The sequence below is a fragment of the Oncorhynchus nerka genome, linkage group LG15 (genome assembly GCF_034236695.1).
Source record: "Oncorhynchus nerka isolate Pitt River linkage group LG15, Oner_Uvic_2.0, whole genome shotgun sequence".
NCBI classification, from domain to species: domain Eukaryota; kingdom Metazoa; phylum Chordata; class Actinopteri; order Salmoniformes; family Salmonidae; genus Oncorhynchus; species Oncorhynchus nerka.
Genome location: NC_088410.1, coordinates 19,560,683 through 19,579,506, shown reverse-complemented (window position 1 = coordinate 19,579,506; position 18,824 = coordinate 19,560,683). Strand labels below are relative to the sequence as shown.

Below are 18,824 nucleotides of genomic sequence, written 5' to 3'. Positions count from 1 at the left end.
AAATGTAAACATATGAAGATGATGAAGCTATGCCGTTGGATGGTCAGTCATTACATGCATAGCTCTGTCTTAGAGCGGTTACATTCCTCCAGACCCATCCCACAGCTTTTTACAAAAACAGAGGCAGGGTTCAGCTTTTTAATTGTTTCAACTGTGGACTGTCCCTTTAAAAAACCCAACAACCAATCAATATCAACTTCAATACAAATAGAATCCTACTTTCTGTCTAACATGAAGATTCACAGAATGAAAGAAAACATATATTACAATCAGTGTAAAGAGTCTGCTAGAAGTGGCCTTAGCTTGTTACACACGGACACTAGTCAATGTTAAACTGGTCTTCCAGTAGTCATTTCAGCCACAGTCAGACTATTGTCTTTACACTGTGACTTCTCACAACATATATTTTTATTTTCATGAGGAGTTGTGGATGTGGATCACTTTGTGGCAGCAGTGGCTGTGGGCCGGGGCTAGTTATGGATGTGGATCACTTTGTGGCAGCAGTGGCTGTGGGCCGGGGCTAGTTATGGATGTGGATCACTTTGTGGCAGCAGTGGCTGTGGGCCGGGGCTAGTTATGGATGTGGATCACTTTGTGGCAGCAGTGGCTGTGGGCCGGGGCTAGTTATGGATGTGGATCACTTTGTGGCAGCAGTGGCTGTGGGCGAGAGGCTAGTTGTGGATGTGGATCACTTTGTGGCAGCAGTGGCTGTGGGAGATGGGGGCTAGTTATGGATGTGGATCACTTTGTGGCAGGTATCTCATCTTGGTCTGTTCACATGCGTTTGTGGATGTGGATCACTCTCTTGCAGTTGGGGCAGCGGTGTTCTACGTCCTTACAGGAGTCAACACAGAACGGAATCAAACAGCATGGCCAGCAGCGAGACAGAGAGAGAGAGAGGGGAGAGAGAGAGAGAGAGAGATATGGGGAGAGAGACAGAGAGAGATGGGGGAGAGAGAGCGAGACAGAGAGAGATGGGGTAGAGAGACAGAGAGAAATGGGGGAGACAGAGAGAGAGAGAGAGAGATGGGGGAGAGAGACAGAGAGAGAGAGAGATGGGGTAGAGAGAGAGAGAGAGACAGAGAGAGAGATGGGGTAGAGCGAGAGAGAGAGAGAGATGGGGTAGAGAGAGAGAGAGAGAGAGAGCGAGACAGAGAGAGATGGGGAGAGAGACAGAGAGAGATGGGGGAGAGAGACAAAGAGAGAGAGAGCCAGAGAGAGAGAGAGAGACAGAGAGAGAGAGAGAGAGGGGGTAGAGCGAGAGAGAAAGATGGGGTAGAGAGAGAGAGAGACAGAGAGCGAGACAGAGAGAGATGGGGAGAGAGACAGAGAGAGATGGGGTAGAGAGACAGAGAGAGAGATGGGGGAGAGAGACAGAGAGAGAGAGATGGGGTAGAGAGACAGAGAGAGAGAGATGGGGGAGAGAGAGAGAGAGAGATGGGGGGAGAGAGAGAGATGGGGTAGAGAGACAGAGAGAGAAGGGATTCAGTGTGTGTATCCTTCTGTACAGTGTATGTGTGTTTGTGAGAGAGAGAGAAAAAAATGTGTGCCACATGTCTGCATGTGTGTGTGTGTGTGTGTGTGTGTACAACTTACAGGAAAAAGCCGAGTGATCCACAGATAACCCAGGTGAGCAGTCCAGTGGCGTGTGTGGTCTCTGTCAGAACCGGGACCTGACAGTGGGGACACGTCATCTGGCCGGGTACGTCTCTTAGCAGCGGCTGCTGCATCACCACCACCTGGGTTACTGTAGGGAGAGGAGAATACTGGTTAGAACCAGATAGAACTGGTCAGAACCACCACCTGGGTTACTGCAGAGGGAGGAGAATACTGGTTAGAACCAGATAGAACTGGTCAGAACCACCACCTGGGTTACTGCAGAGGGAGGAGAATACTGGTTAGAACCAGATAGAACTGGTCAGAACCACCACCTGGGTTACTGCAGAGGGAGGAGAATACTGGTTAGAACCAGATAGAACTGGTCAGAACTGGATATAACTTCATAGAATTGGATAGAACTGGACAGGACTAGAAAGAATCCCCACCACCCGGGTTACTGTAGGGAGAAGAAAATACTGGTCAGAATTGGATAGAACTCAATAGAATGGGATAGAACTGGACAGAACCAGACAGAGCTAGATAGAACTGGATAGAACTCAATAGAATGGGATAGACGGGTCAGAACTGGACAGAACCAGACAGAGCTAGATAGAACTGGATAGAACTCAATAGAATGGGATAGAACTGGACAGAACCAGACAGAGCTAGATAGAACTGGATAGAACTCAATAGAATGGGATAGACGGGTCAGAACTGGACAGAACCAGGCAGCACTAGATAGAACAGGATAGAACAACTTAGGCCCCCCAAAAATTGTGTCGCTTGTTGTTAGTTCTATATTTCAAACCCCTACAGAGGAAGAGGATTCGAGGGGTTGCTAAGGCTGGGTGTTGCTAGGGCCAGGACGTCCAGCCAATACCTTGTGTGTGTACAACTTGGTTCTCGTTTTTCACTGGGTACTGTGAATACTAAAATAAGGAACCGATTGAGGTAGTTTTGGTCCGACAGTTTGGAGTTTTGTGTGTGTGTTTGTGACTCACCGCTGGGGACGTTTGTAGGTTGTGCCATGCCCGTGCCGTATTGGGGAGCTGGTGGGTACATGCCGGGTTGGGAACCTGATCAATAAGGGATAAATAAATACATCAATACACTGTGTAATTTATCACAAACCCAGGGATACAGAGTGGTTGGCCAGCATTATGGGAACACAAACCCAGAGATACAGAGTGGTTGGTCAGCATTATGGGACCACAAACCCAGGGATACAGAGTGGTTGGTCAGCTTTATGGGACCACAAACCCAGGGATACAGAGTGGTTGGCCAGCATTATGGGAACACAAACCCAGAGATACAGAGTGGTTGGTCAGCATTATGGGACCACAAACCCAGGGATACAGAGTGGTTGGTCAGCATTATGGGACCACAAACCCAGAGATACAGAGTGGTTGGCCAGCATTATGAGACCACAAACCCAGAGATACAGAGTGGTTGGCCAGCATTATGGGAACACAAACCCAGGGATACAGAGTGGTTGGTCAGCTTTATGGGACCACAAACCCAGGGATACAGAGTGGTTGGCCAGCCCTTAACAATGATGTTCATGACATCTATAGCTATTGTGACACACACACTGTCCCCGGCTGTCCCCCTTTAGGAGAACCCTTTTCGGTTCCAGGAAGAACCCTTTAGGTTCCAAGAAGAACCCTTTTCGGTTCCAGGAAGAACCCTTTCAGGTTCCATGAAGGTTCTAGATGGCGCCTTATTTTCTAAGAGTGTAAGATTAAACTGTCCCTAAGAGTATCAGTGTAGATCTTATCTCTTACCTCCCTGGAAGCCAGGCTGAGGGGGGTAGGCTGTTCCCCCCCCACTTCCCTGGTAGCCCGCCGGGGGGCCTGGGTAGGGGGGAGCAGACAAGTCCTGGGGGGGTCCATACTGGCTCTTCTCCATACTGTCTGGGGTGGGTTTGAGAGAGAGAGAGACAGAGCGAGAGAGAGAGGAAGAAAGTGAGCACAAACACAGTGAGCACACCTTATGAAAATATCACATTGAGAAAACATATGTCTCTGCCCCCACCCCTCCCCCACACAGTACAGTATGTCATCTGGAATCAGCTATAATACACAGTACAGTATGTCATCTGAATCAGCTATAATACACAGTACAGTATGTCATCTGGAATCAGCTATAATACACAGTACAGTATGTCATCTGGAATCAGCTATATTACACAGTACAGTATGTCATCTGGAATCAGCTATATTACACAGTACAGTATGTCATCTGAATCAGCTATAATACACAGTACAGTATGTCATCTGGAATCAGCTATAATACACAGTAGTATGTCATCTGGAACAGTACAGTATGTCATCTGGAATCAGCTATAATACACAGTACAGTATGTCATCTGGAATCAGCTATATTACACAGTACAGTATGTCATCTGGAATCAGCTATAATACACAGTACAGTATGTCATCTGGAATCAGCTATAATACACAGTACAGTATGTCATCTGGAATCAGCTATAATACACAGTACAGTATGTCATCTGGAATCAGGTATAATACATCACATCATCTAAACATAATTGATCTATGAGGTCTCCCTTAGCAAACAGGTATTTTGATCCAAATGGGACTTCCTGGTTCAATGAATGTTAAAAAAATAAATACAAATTCTAACCTCCTGATTCATTCTAACCTCAGGCTTATCAATAACCTTTACTTACAGTAACCAGGTCAGTCGTTAAAAACAAATTATTATAAGGAAATGCATAGATTATAATACTGCGCTATATATACAGTGCATTCAGAAAGTATTCAGACCCCTTGACCTTTTCCACATTTATTCAAATTACAGCATTATTCTAAAATTGATTAAATTTGAAAAAATCATCCGAAATCTACACACGATACCCCATAATGACATCACAATACCCCATAACGACAAAGCAAAAACAGGTTCTTAAAAATGTTTGCATTTTTAAGAAACAAAACTGAAATACCTTATTTACATAAGTATTCAGACCCTTTGCTATGAAATTGACTCGAAATTGAGCTCCGGTGCATCCTGTTTGTATTGATCATCCTTGAAATGTTTCTACAACTTGATTGGAGTTCACCTGTGGTAAATTCAATTGATTGGACATGGTTTGGAAAGGCACACACCTGTCTAAATAAGGTTTCACAGTTGACAGTGCATGTCATAGCAAAAACCAAGCCATGAGGACGAAGGAATTGTCCGTAGAGCTCCGAGACAGGATTGTGTCGAGGCACAGATCTGGGGAAGGGTACCAAAAACATGTCTGCAGCATTGAAGGTCACCAAGAACACAGTGGCCTCCATCATTCATAAATAGAAGAAGATTGGAACCATCAAGACTCTTGATAGAGCTGGCCGCCAAACTGAGCAATCGGGGGAGAAGGGCCTTGGTCAGGGAGGTGAAGAAGAACCAGATGGTCACTCTGTCAGAGCTCTAGATTTGCTCTGTGGAGATGGGAGAACCTTCCAGAAGGACAACCATCTCTGCAGCACCCCACGAATCAGGCCTTTATGGTAGAGTGGCCAGATGGAAGCACTCAGTAAAATGCACATGACAGCCCGCTTGGAGTTTACCAAAAGGCACCTAAAGGACTCAGACCATCAGAAACAAGATTCTCTGGACTGATGAAACCAAGATTGAACTCTTTGGTCTGAATGCCAAGCGTCACGTCTGGAGGAAACCTAGCACCATACCTACGGTTTTCAGCGGCAGGGACTGCAAGGCAAAGATTAATGGAGCAAAGTACAGAGAGATCCTTGATGAAATCCTGATCCAGAGGGCCCAGGAACTCAGACTGGGGTGAAGGTTCACCTTCCAACAGGACAACGACCCTAAGTACACAGTCAAGACAACGCAGGAGTGGCTTCGGGACAAGACTCTGAATGTCCTTGAGTGGCCCAGACTTGAACCCAATCGAACATCTTTGGTGAGACCTGGAAATAGCTGTGCAGCGACACTCCCCATCCAACCTGACAGAGTTTTAGAGGATCTGCAGAGAGGAATACAGGTGTGCAGCGACACTCCCCATCCAACCTGACAGAGCTTTAGAGGATCTGCAGAGAGGAATGAGAGGAATACAGGTTTGCAGCGACACTCCCCATCCAACCTGACAGAGTTTTAGAGGATCTGCAGAGAGGAATGAGAGGAATACAGGTGTGGAGCGACACTCCCCATCCAACCTGACAGAGCTTTAGAGGATCTGCAGAGAGGAATGAGAGGAATACAGGTGTGGAGCGACACTCCCCATCCAACCTGACAGAGCTTTAGAGGATCTGCAGAGAGGAATGAGAGGAATACGGGTGTGGAGCGACACTCCCCATCCAACCTGACAGAGTTTTAGAGGAACTGCAGAGAGGAATGAGAGGAATACAGGTGTGCTAAACTTGTAGCGTCAAACCCAAGAAGACCTGAGGCTGTAATCGCTGCCAAAGGTGCTTCAACAAAGTACTGAGTAAAGGCTCTGAATACTGATGTAAATGTGATATGTTCAATTTGTTTTTGTTTTTATACATTAGCTAACATTTCTAAAAAACTGTTTTTGCTTTGTCATTGTGGGGTATTATGTGCAGATTGATGAGGGGAAAACGATTTAATCAATTTAAGAATAGGGCTGTAATGTAACAAAATGTGGAAAAAGTCAAGGGTTCTGAATGCTCTGTATGAGTTCATCCCAAATGACACACTATTTCCCATGTGGGCCCTGGTCAAAAGCAGGGCACTAAATATGAACCATTAGCCATTTGGGACAAAGCCTATGCGTAAATGTTATACAGCATCATGTAGTTGATGATGGTGTTGTTATGAAGCTGTAACGGTGGCTTATCTGTTGGACTTTGTTCCACGGGATCATGAGGAAGTGAGGTAGAGTTGTTTAGTGTGTGTGTGTTTTGCGGGGAGCTGCTGCTGTTGCAGAAGAAACATCAGCCTGCGCAGAGAAGCACGAGATTGAACCTCACTCAACTGTCTAGTTTCCCCCGTTAGGTACCACTTTACTGTGGGAATTGGGATCGAATCAACGCAATTATTAGCTACTTTCAATCAAACATACCGAAACAAAACCAACGATTCAAGAGACTTTGTTGTAGACAGAACTCAACAGAGTAGGATTCTATTGCATTGACATGCACATACTCTAGTCTAAACAGACCGGTGCGCCGTAACCAATCAGAGCTGCAGTAAGGCCTATATGCAAATAAACCACTACCATACATGTGCCATTCACGTTGAACGTGACTGTCTTTACAGAATCAGCGGTCGTGAGTAGATGAGCTGTTTTGAGATCATATTCTTTGCTCGTTGGTGAGTTCTTAGCCCAGTTATAGATCAGTTGTAATCCTCAATGGGGGAGAGTTTGTTTCCTACAAGACACAACACGTGTGCATTTCTAGACGTCTTTGAAAAGTGACTCAGGTAAAGAACTTTTTTGTCTTAAAGGGGCAGTATTGTATTTTGTTGTATTTGTCAGATTTTCTGTAATAATGGTATGGGAATAAAATGGTTTCTTGCATCAAACGACTCAACAACATTGTCAGTCACCTCCTTGTCTGAAGGACAAGTGGATAAACAGGTTCATGTCAACCAGCCCTGAATGTGTTTTTCAAACGTCTCATAGAATGTAGCCTACATTGAACACCACAGAATGTGGCCTACATTGAACACCACACATTGGCTGCTACTGTAGGCTGAATGATAGAACAGCTATTTCCATGTTAAAATATTATGGGATGCATTTTCTCCATTGTTTTTGATGGTAGGCCCCTCTGGTAGTCCTACATTATGATCAAATAGTAGTCTACTTGATCACTGTTAAAACCAGGGGCGCAACTTTGGTTTTAGAAGTGGGGGGGACATAATTGTATTATTTTTATCCACTCAGATAAACACTCCAAACAACCTACCTGACCGCTCGGAGGCGTCCGCATGGTCCTAACGCACACCGTTGCCTCGTTTTGTATCACATTTCAATGATAAAACTGGGGGGGACTTAATGGAATTTCAGAATGTGGGGGGACATGTCCCCAGTAAAGTTGCGCCCCTGGTTAAAACTAACTTAAAGTGGGTACAGCCTCAGTGGTCACAGTAAACGTGCGCCAGAAGTTGCACAGAATGTTGAAGTTTACGCTCAGCAGACCTGAAATTTGCTCAGTGATGAAAACATTTGAGGGAACAGTCTATTCCCTATATACTGTCATTCACTACTTTTAACCGGAGTCCTATGGGCCCTGATCAACAGTAGTACACTACCCTATGGGCCCTGGTCAACAGTAGTACACTACCCTATGGGCCCTGGTCAACAGTAGTACACTACCCTATGGGGTCAACAGTAGTACACTACCCTATGGGCCCTGATCAACAGTAGTACACTACCCTACACTACCCTATGGGCCCTGGTCAACAGTAGTACACTACCCTATGGGCCCTGGTCAACAGTAGTACACTACCCTATGGGCCCTGGTCAACAGTAGTATTCTACCCTATGGGCCCTGGTCAACAGTAGTATTCTACCCTATGGGCCCTGGTCAACAGTAGTATTCTACCCTATGGGCCCTGGTCAACAGTAGTATTCTACCCTGTGGGCCCTGGTTAACAGTAGTATTCTACCCTATGGGCCCTGGTCAACAGTAGTATTCTACCCTATGGGCCCTGGTCAACAGTGGGTTAAATATAATTAAAGACACCCATTTCAGGAAGTGTTTTGAATTTTAAATACAGCTGTTCCCATAAAGCTTTTTAAATTAGTAGCTTCTACTCTTCCATCTATTGAGAAGTAATTGAATATATATATTTTTTCAGATTACTTCCTGAACTGACTGATTTCAATTCGAATTGACCCCAAACCTGACCTTTACTATACCCATTTACCATGGGCAGGAACCATAACTCTCACACCCTAGTCAGTTAAACATTTACACAAGGATTCATTTTCATTTCCTTAATCCAACATCCCACAGAACAGCTGGACATTGCCCCATAATGGGCCCTGGGTATTCTACCCTGTCATGGTTTGGTTAGCTATCAAATTCACTGATGTGTGAAGTACAGTTTTCCCCTCTGTCTGTGTGTACACATCTAACAGAGCTGTCTGTGTGTACACATCTAACAGAGCTGTCTGTGTGTACACATCTAACAGAGCTGTCTGTGTGTACACATCTAACAGAGAGTACACATCTAACAGAGCTGTCTGTGTGTACACATCTAACAGAGCTGTCTGTGTGTACACATCTAACAGAGCTGTCTGTGTGTACACATCTAACAGAGCTGTCTGTGTGTACACATCTAACAGAGCTGTCTGTGTGTACACATCTAACAGAGCTGTGTGTACACATCTAACAGAGCTGTCTGTGTGTACACATCTAACAGAGCTGTCTGTGTGTACACATCTAACAGAGCTGTCTGTGTGTACACATCTAACAGAGCTGTCTGTGTGTACACATCTAACAGAGCTGTCTGTGTGTACATCTAACAGATCATAACAGAGCTGTCTGTGTGTACACATCTAACAGAGCTGTCTGTGTGTACACATCTAACAGAGCTGTCTGTGTGTACACATCTAACAGAGCTGTCTGTGTGTACACATCTAATAGAGCTGTCTGTGTGTACACATCTAACAGAGCTGTCTGTGTGTACACATCTAACAGAGCTGTCTGTGTGTACACATCTAACAGAGCTGTCTGTGTGTACACATCTAACAGAGCTGTCTGTGTGTACACATCTAACAGCGCTGTCTGTGTGTACACATCTAACAGCGCTGTCTGTGTGTACACATCTAACAGAGATGTCTGTGTGTACACATCTAACAGAGCTGTCAAACATTAGGCACCAAGACAGAGTTAGAAGGTAGGGTGACTGGTGCTGTTTTCTCTAAACCGATTTAAAAACACCCCTCTTCTAACAAGTCTTTTCTTTCTCACGTAGCAACACACACAAAACAAACACAGATATTCCTAGTCATACACACAACTCTTTCATATTTTATTATATCCTCCAAAGAAGCACTCTGAAACCCCCCAACTCAGAGCACCCTTTCCCAGCCACGAGCAGAGCAACAGCCCCTTACCTTTTTGGAGTCCTGGAGGAGACGAGGTACTGTGGACTGGAGCCCTGGAGGGAGAGGTCCTGTGGACTGGAGGAGACTGTGGACGAGGTACTGTGGACTGGAGCCCTGGAGGAGACGAGGTACTGTGGACTGGAGCCCTGGAGGAGACGAGGTACTGTGGACTGTGTGGAGCTAAAGAATAGAGCTGCTACTCCCTCGAGACAGTGAGAAAGTGAACCAGGTAGGAAATAGAGTGAGAACGACACACACACAGAGGGGAGGGGTCAGGCAGATGAGGTAACAACGTTATCTGAAGTGGCTGAATAGTGAACACAAGCCCGATGGAAAATAACTCCACCCGTTGGTCAATCACTAGTTCCAGTGTAATTGCATCATCACTGTGTGACGACGAATCCCAGTATAAAAGTAAACAGGAAATTCCACTCACACCAGGAGCATTTCACAAATTATATTGAGCCCTGGTCAAAAGTAGTGCACTCCTGTATCTAGGGAACATGGTGTCATTTGGGACACAGGCCTGAAGACTCTGATTCCCATCAATAGACCATAGACCTCTGACTCACTAAAGGGTTTTAAAGTGAAGAGGTGGAGGGGTGTGAATATGCTGTGTTCGTGTGTGTGTGTGTGTTCGTGTGTGTGTGTTTTGAGGGGAAATTGTGGCTGTGGTGAGTTAAGCTGTTTATAGTTCTCGATAAACAACGTCGTGGTTGGAAAATATGTTTGTTAGTGAGAAGACAGAAGACCTAGTAGCCATGCATTAACCATGCATGAGCAGCCTATTATCACCATGACTCATCCTCAGTTAGACTATTAGAACGTAATGCAGACCAGACAGTCATTTCTTTACTAACATTGGTCCATTGGTGTTAAAAAAAGGTCATTAGAACACCTAACATAGGCCTATTTTCAGGTGAATACATTTGAGAAAAGTGTGTGTGTTCATCCATCCACCATTCGTTGTTTCCTGAGAATGTAAACTGAAGAAAAATATAAACGTAACATGCAACCATTTCAACAGTTTACTGAGTTACAGGAAATCAGTCAGGAAATCAGTCAATTGAAATAAATGTATTCGGCTCTAACCTATGGACTTCATATGACTGGGCAGGGGTGCAGCCATAGACGGGCCTGGAAGAGCATAGGACCACCTACTTGGGAGCCAGGCCCAGCCAATCAGAATGATTTGTTCCCCCACAAAAAGGCTTTATTACAGACAGAAATAGTCCTCAATTTCATCAGCTGTCTGGGTGGCTGGTCTCAGACGATCCTGCAGGTGAAGAACCCAGATGTGGAGGTCCTGGTCTGGTGTGGTTATTCAACATTCTGCCATATTGTCTAAAACAATGTTGGAGGTGGTTTATGGTAGAGAAATTAAAACATTAAATTATCTGGCAACAGCTCTGGTGAACATTCCTTCAGTCAGCATGCCAATGCTTCCTCAAAACTTGAGACATCTGTGGCATTGCACACTTTAGAGTGGCCTCCCACCCACATACACTTGTATCCTTTTCTCGTCGGACTTCGCCCGCATATTTTCCGCCATTTTGTTCAAATCTGAAAACGTTGGAGCCTATTTTCTGAAGAACTGCATTATGGTCCATGAAAGAACGTAAATGTTGTCCACTGCTTGTATACTTTGTATTTTGGTGAATGAAGTGCGGGAACTTGTGGTAGACTAACTATACCCATACTATGACCAATAAGCGTACTCCAGTCAATTTACTTAAAAAATAGTAAGGTTAGTATAAGCATTTTAACACAGTTGATGTATTATCAGCTAACTAGCTACAGTGCAAGTTAACTCAACTGAGCTGCTAACATTATAGCCATTACCATATATATGATTGAATATTATCTGCTGTTGGCTTGTGTGAATGTATGTATGTGTTATGCAACATAGCTGACTTGAAACATTGTTAAAAGCTTCAGGGCCATGGACCTTTCTCATGATGGAAAAGTAGCATGAAGACAGGAACTGTTCAATGAGTTGGGGGGAGGCACATTCAGAGCGTGGGGTTGCAGAACAAGTGGTCTTTTGTTAGATAACAGGAGCCAGGTGCGTGATAACGGTATGGAGCATGAGCGCATGGATGTTCTTCACAGCAACAGTTACATCTATCAACAGAAGCGCCAAGAGGCGGGGACCCGCCTGAGCGCCTGCAATAGGCTGAGCAAGTTTAAACCACGCCCAGTCTCTACTCCTACAGGCCGGCTCGGAAGCCGGAACTACTACTGTCATCAGGGTATATTATAATATCTTTGTCAGGAACAAGTCGGTTCTCTGTGTTTGCCCTGCAAGGTGGGACAGAGAGCCCGTATATACGAAAATTGCATTTACCACTTATTGCTTAGCTAATAAAAAATACATAGTATACAATCGGTGACTCATTGTCATATTTATCCTGATACCAGATTCGAATTGACGCAATTCTAACTATTGGCCTATTGACCGATTGGCCAGTACTGTCGTCGGACGGTGTGTCTCACAAATCCTGACCGGTCAAATAAAAAAGGTAAGCAGACACCTGTTGTGCACATTGGAGTTATCCAAATTTAGTTTTGTGAGACACCTGTTTGATGTAAGTTACCAAATTATGTGAATACTATAATTGACAAAAATAATTGAATATGACATATATGCTGTGGTAAATGCAATGTTGAACTGATCGATCGCTCTTATGGTATAATAACGAATGTAATGTACTAAATGGGTCGGTTGGTGTAACGCGTACCCAGTTGTTTGAATGACGGTGAATCGGATTGGTTAAAGGAATTCACTAGTGTGTGTGTGTGTGTGTGTGTGTGTGTGAGCAGGATCGCAATGTAACAATGAATGCTGTGTACTGGTGTGCATGAGGACATTTTTACTTTTTACTTTGGGTACATTTTGAGTGAGTGCAGTAACACTGGGATATTAGTGGGCGCGCTGTATCAGAGTGAATGATCTATGGATAGAATTTGCAGGCCAACAAATTAAAAAGACCTGTGTTACATTGGATGGTTGCTGCAGCATTAGTAGTACATTAGATATTTCAGTTGTAGCCTGTATCAAGTTTGAATGAAAGGTTTATAGATCCTTATAAGGGTTATAGTACCTGGTTGTATTGCATAAGAGTAAGGGAGGATAAATAACTGTGCATTTTTATTATTTAAATTGAGTGATTCAAACTGATGTATGTTTGCAGGTTTGAGTGATTCAAACTGATGTATGTTTGCAGGTTTGAGTGATTCAAACTGATGTATGTTTGGTGATTCGAACTGATGTATGTTTGCAGGTTTGAGTGATTCAAACTGATGTATGTTTAGTGATTCAAACTGATGTATGTTTGCAGGTTTGAGTGATTCAAACTGATGTTTGTGATTGAACAGGTTTGAGTGATTCAAACTGATGTATGTTTGCAGGTTTGAGTGATTCAAACTGATGTATGTTTGCAGGTTTGAAACTGATGTATGTTTGCAGGTTTGAGTGATTGAACTGATGTATGTTTGCAGGTTTGATTCAAACTGATGTATGTTTGCAGGTTTGAGTGATTCAAACTGATGTATGTTTGCAGGTTTGAGTGATTCAAACTGATGTATGTTTGCAGGTTTGAGTGATTCAAACTGATGATGTTTAGGTTTGAGTGATTCAAACTGATGTATGTTTGCAGGTTTGAGTGATTCAAACTGATGTATGTTTGCAGGTTTTGATTCAAACTGATGTATGTTTGCAGGTTTGAGTGATTCAAACTGATGTATGTTTGCAGGTTTGAGTGATTCAAACTGATGTATGTTTGCAGGTTTGAGTGATTCAAACTGATGTATGTTTGCAGGTTTGAGTGATTCAAACTGATGTATGTTTGCAGGTTTGAGTGATTCAAACTGATGTATGTTTGCAGGTTTGAGTGATTCAAACTGATGTATGTTTGCAGGTTTGAGTGATTCAAACTGATGTATGTTTGCAGGTTTGAGTGATTCAAACTGATGTATGTTTGCAGGTTTGAGTGATTCAAACTGATGTATGTTTGCAGGTTTGAGTGATTCAAACTGATGTATGTTTGCAGGTTTGAGTGATTCAAACTGATGTATGTTTGCAGGTTTGGTGATTCAAACTGATGTATGTTTGCAGGTTTGGTGATTCAAACTGATGTATGTTTGCAGGTTTGGTGATTCGAACTGATGTATGTTTGCAGGTTTGAGTGATTCGAACTGATGTTTGAAGGTTTGAGAGAGGCAAACCGTATGATTGTGGTACATTAGGTATTAAGTCGATGTACTAGGTTATGTTTTGAAACGGTAAAGGAGAAGTGCATGGTGTTTACTAGACAGTGGCTAGATTGGGACACATTCTAAGGCAGCACACAATTGAACCTGATCATTTATATTGTATTCAAATTAAAACAAGTAATTGAAATACATTAGACAATGGCTAATCAGGAGGCAGAGAAGGTGTTGAAAACATTGAAATCAGCATTAGAGACCAATGGAGGAAAAGAGGGAAAAGATTGGAGAAAGAAAGGAGAAAAATGATACAGACGATGGATAGAAGAGGGCAGTATTGCCGCGCCCAACGGGCTGCCAGTTGAAGGGGAGCCTGGTAGAATGCTGGAAGCGCTGAAGCGTAAAACATACAAAACCTGTTCCGAGTGGAAACAGGGAGGAGAGCCGAGTAAGGGTAAAACCAAGGAAGACATGGAGAAGGCTAAATGAAGGAACGCATAGGACTGGCTATGCTGGGAAGACTCAAGAAAATGTGCACGGATGAAAACCCTCCAAAACCACAGGGTGGTAGACTATACCCGGAACTCCCTAAAGCGCCACCACCCTATGATAGTCCACGAATAATGGCACCTGTACTGGATCTCTCAGCCACAGTAAACTACCACAAAAGACCAGATGATGGCAGCAGTGGACAAGAATGGTGCCTGGCGTCAGAGGGAAGAAAAGAAGAAATACAGGCTCTGGTGGAAGCTGCCAGAGAGCTGAGCAGAGGAGTGGCTGAACTAAATAAAGTACAGATGGAAGGAGGAAATATGAGCATAGACAGCAGGAGTGAAAGTGGATCCTCTGATAATGGAATCAGATGGACTGAGACAAGCCTGACAAATACCCAAGAGGAAGAAGAGGAGCGGAGGAGAGTATAGAATGAACTCCAAGACAAACTCAGAAAGGAGGAGGGAGCAGTGAAAATACTGGAACGGACCCTGAAAGACATGGAACGGATTGAAATAAGGCGTAAGGAACAGACTACGCTGAATCAATGCACACCGACATCAGGGCCAGGTGTACATTTCATCAGGCTTGGTACGCACAGCCAAGGAACAGAGGAATATGAAGATGGTGAAGACACACCCCGGGTTGGGCCCCCACAGTGTGAGCTTGACCAAAGATTCATCTGTGGCGTATTTGAGGGGGGCCTATGGGATCAACAGTCCGCTCCCGCACACCACACCAGGAGTAAGACCAAACAGGGTGGTGCTAACATGATGCCACTAAGACAACTACCTGGTGGACAAACAGTATACAAACCTTGGGCTCACAGGGACTTGCAGACTCTAGTAGAAGCCCTGCCGCTACCAGAAGAGTCTGGATGTAGGTGGGTGAAGGCCTTTGAGAGCCTGACTGCAGCGGATGAACTGACAGTAGGAGACATGGTGGCTGTCATGAATAGATGCGCTGTCATGAATAGATGCATGGGGGACCAGGAATGTCGTGAACTCATGAATGATGCAGGGATGAGAGGGATGTTTGCCATAAAGACTCCATTTGATCAATACCGCAATGGGATGTGGACTGCCATCAGGAGGAAATACCCCACTCAACCCAGGCCTCAGTTGATGAAATCATTGACCCTAGAAGAGAATGAAACTGTGCCGGTTTATATGAAAAAAGCCAGGATCCTGTGGAGACAGGCCTGGAATGCTGAGCCAGATAAGAATGAGATGAAACATCTATTTCTGGAACAGTGCATGAAAGGGCTGCCGGATCAGGTGCGCACAGAGTGTGAAAAAGTGGTGGGGATCACTGTGAAGAATGTGATGGAATTCACTGAGATTGCTCAACACCATGTGGAGAGAAGGAAGAAGGAAGGAAGAGGATGAAATAAAGCAACTACAGAAGAAAGTCTTGAAGAAGCAACTGGCAGAGGATAAGCCAGCAAAACAGATGCCTCTAACCAGCACTCCTCAACCTGCACCACAACCTTCTGGAGCCAACACCAGTGACACTGTTACTGCTGTGGTGCAGACTATGGCGGGATTGATGACACCCCAAAGGAATGCGTATGGGGGGCAACCACCTTCTACAGGATGGCCAAGCTACAATCAAGATCCAGACAGAGGGGCTAACCTCTCCTGTTATAGATGTGGAGACTATGGTCACTGGGCATGGAGTTGTGGGCAGTCATCAGGAGTAATCCGGAGAAGAGTTAGGGGACCTTTTGGACCCCAAAGGGGGAGAGGCCAATGTGGGACACGCAGGAACTCAGAGAGCTGGCAGGGTCAGAGAGGGGGTTCACAAGGTCAACAATACCAACAACCACAATGGATTGCAGGTTGAGTTTATTTGGAGAAGGATTGAATGAGTTACATGAAACATCGAGTAAATTTAAAACTAATGATTGGAGGGAGTACATTTCCATTTTCCCAGAGACATGATATCTTAAAGGGGTACACTCACATATAGACATGATATCTTAAAGGGGTACACTCACATATAGACATGATATCTTAAAGGGGTACACTCACATATAGACATGATATCTTAAAGGGGTACACTCACATATAGACATGATATCTTAAAGGGGTACACTCACATATAGACATGATATCTTAAAGGGGTACACTCACATATAGACATGATAGGGGTACACTCACATATAGACATGATCTCTTAAAGGGGTACACTCACATATAGACATGATCTCTTAAAGGGGTACACTCACATATGAAATATTAGACATTTTTATTTTCTGAGTCTTAATTAAATAGGTGAAATCTTTTGATAGAGGAATGTACATCACTTCTTTGGAGGGGTGGTATGACTTATGACCTCCATTGTAACTTTCCTTTGTGGTCTGATCAGCCTCATTTGAAAGCAATTTGGATGGAGAATATAGGGTCATTTGTAATACTGATATTAAGGTAATTTAATACAAAAAGGCAGTGAAATTTACATTATAGTGTCATTATATTTTCTCTGATGAATGTGGTGTGAAAATTAGCAAGGATAAGTTTTAATTATGGTAGACTCATGTTAAGTATTTGGGACATATTTTGAGCCAAAAGGGCAGGGAAGAAATGGAGATATTTGTGTTTTGGTTTTAACACCTGTGTATAGGAGGGTGCCAGTGTGTACCTGTGTAATGGGGGAGGGTGTCCGTATGGGGATTACATGATAACCAATTTGGGACAGTTCTGGGATTGGAGAAGAGTGTATTCTTATAGCATAGGGGATCCCACAAAGGTGGATAGGTTTTCCATGATATGGGGAAAACCTGGGAGCACTGTTGAACTCTGTAAAGGTGATGAAATCCTACTAACCATTAAGTCCATGAAGCTTTCTGATGCAGGAACCTATACCCTCGGTCTGGAAAGAAATGGGGCTGACACGATGGGTGTGTTCTCCTTAAAGGTGCTGCCGAGGCCACCGCGGTCCCAGACGAGCCAGCATTTACCACTTATTGCTTAGCTAATAAAAAAATACATAGTATACAATCGGTGACTCATTGTCATATTTATCCTGATACCAGATTAGAATTGACGCAATTCTAACACTATCTAACCAACTTTACATACTGCATAGCTAGCTAACTGAATTAAATATCACCAGTTACCTAACTTCATAATGGCTAGCTATCTAGATGTAATTGTCTTTGTAAAACAAACTCCAAATGCATTTGTAGGTAGCTAGCTAGCTAACAGCCATGGAAGAGAGTGAAAGGATAGCTGCTCCAACTGTCAGAAGGTAGAGTAGGCTATTCTGGATAGGGCAGGTACTGTTGTGTAGTTCCACTCCATAGTAAGAAGTGAGGACGGAGAGAATCGTAACATAATATTCAGTGCTGTCTAATTTTAGTATAATGAAGTCTGTTTTCTGTCCTCAGATACAGAGCTGTGAAACCCTGTCTGCAGATGAAGAGCAATGGTTCCCAGTCCTGTTCCTGGGGTCTCAAAGGGGTACACATTTTAATTTTTGCCTTAGTGCCACTCAGCTGATTCAAATGATCAAGTCATCATCAAGCTTCAAGTAGTATTTATGTATTCATTTGTGACGCTATCCTTGATATGATCCTGCTGTTGTCACATACATCTATCCAATGTTATGTTTGTTTGTTTATAAGCTTTATTATACTTTATACTAATCCACAATGACCTGGTAATGTAAAAGTCTAATGACATTATCTTCCATATTCCTACAGATGCCTTGCAACTGGAGATTTCTTAAACGATTGCCTACAGTTACTGTGTAGGGCACTGCACAGTTGGGTGACCAGGGCCATCTGGGACTGTCTCGTGGGGGATTTCAGGCATCTGTGAAGACTACCTGTGTCCTGCATAACTTCATGATGATGAACAGGAGGGGACCTGCAGCGCTCCGCCGTGTGCCAGAGGAGAGGTCTGCTGCTCTGCAGGATGTTGCCAGGATGGGGGCCAACAACGCAGCACAGTAGGCAATCCGTGTGCAGGAGACCTTCACCTCCTACTTCTTCACAAAGGATGCTGTTCCCTGGCAACACCATAGACTACACTATGCACAACCAAAGGCTCTTTTAAGAGCCATCCACATTGCAATAAGAGTATTCTTCAATTTACTTAGCTATGTCAACTGCAGTTATTCAATTTCCAGTTTCTCTTCCTTTGATTTCTACTTTGCGGGTGAGGGTGCTATTTAGGTAGGAGTGGTGTCTGTACAAAAACAAAACAGACTCTCACCCATTTTGAAAACATTTAGAACAATTAGACACCCTATAAGCCACACCTACACACTTGTCTACTGCTATAAAGAATAGTTAACACACCTCACACAGGCCTTTTTTTTCAGGTGAATACGTTTTAGAAAAAAATATTAAAGTGTGTGTTTCTGGAAAAAAGGGCAACTATTGTCTCAAAAGTCCATTATTATTGACTTTTAAAACAATTATTGTTAATCAGTAAAAGGGGCAATCCACAGTTAATATAACTTG

At 43.8% G+C, this 18,824-nt stretch overlaps 1 protein-coding gene and 1 long non-coding RNA gene across 6 annotated transcripts; one reads left to right on the top strand and one right to left on the bottom strand.

Annotated features, from left to right (window-relative positions):
- Window positions 1-124: 124 nt before the first annotated feature.
- On the bottom strand, window positions 125-9,828 carry LOC135560104 (lipopolysaccharide-induced tumor necrosis factor-alpha factor homolog). Of its 2 annotated transcripts, XM_065001204.1 has the most exons (6): window positions 9,749-9,828; window positions 9,662-9,687; window positions 3,384-3,512; window positions 2,601-2,675; window positions 1,596-1,747; window positions 125-879 (listed from the first exon to the last, which is right to left on the bottom strand). In XM_065001204.1, the coding sequence occupies exons 3-6, from the start codon at window positions 3,505-3,507 to the stop codon at window positions 775-777; spliced, it is 456 nt and encodes a 151-aa protein (XP_064857276.1). In that variant the 5' UTR covers window positions 3,508-3,512; window positions 9,662-9,687; window positions 9,749-9,828; the 3' UTR covers window positions 125-774. The 2 variants fall into 2 exon arrangements, with proteins under 2 accessions (XP_064857276.1, XP_064857275.1); XM_065001203.1 differs by lacking the exons at window positions 9,662-9,687; window positions 9,749-9,828 and adding an exon at window positions 6,814-6,912.
- LOC135560105 (uncharacterized) lies at window positions 6,927-18,735 on the top strand. Of its 4 annotated transcripts, none has more exons than XR_010458697.1 (5): window positions 6,927-7,014; window positions 9,595-9,687; window positions 9,749-9,812; window positions 17,745-17,817; window positions 18,060-18,735. It is a non-coding gene; the product is annotated as an uncharacterized LOC135560105 (long non-coding RNA). The 4 variants fall into 4 exon arrangements; XR_010458696.1 differs by having other exon boundaries at window positions 9,749-9,881; XR_010458698.1 differs by having other exon boundaries at window positions 6,928-7,014; window positions 9,598-9,687; window positions 9,749-9,881.
- The last annotated feature ends 89 nt before the right edge of the window (window positions 18,736-18,824 follow it).

Coding starts and splice junctions, on each gene's coding strand:
- LOC135560104 (XM_065001204.1), bottom strand. CDS start 3,507: ATGGAGAAGAGCCAGTATGGACCCCCCCAGGACTTGTCTGCTCCCCCC. Junction 1,748..2,600: donor ACCTACAAACGTCCCCAGCG/GTGAGTCACAAA, acceptor CTCTCCCTACAG/TAACCCAGGTGGTGGTGATG. Junction 880..1,595: donor GATCACTCGGCTTTTTCCTG/TAAGTTGTACAC, acceptor TCTCTGTCTCGC/TGCTGGCCATGCTGTTTGAT.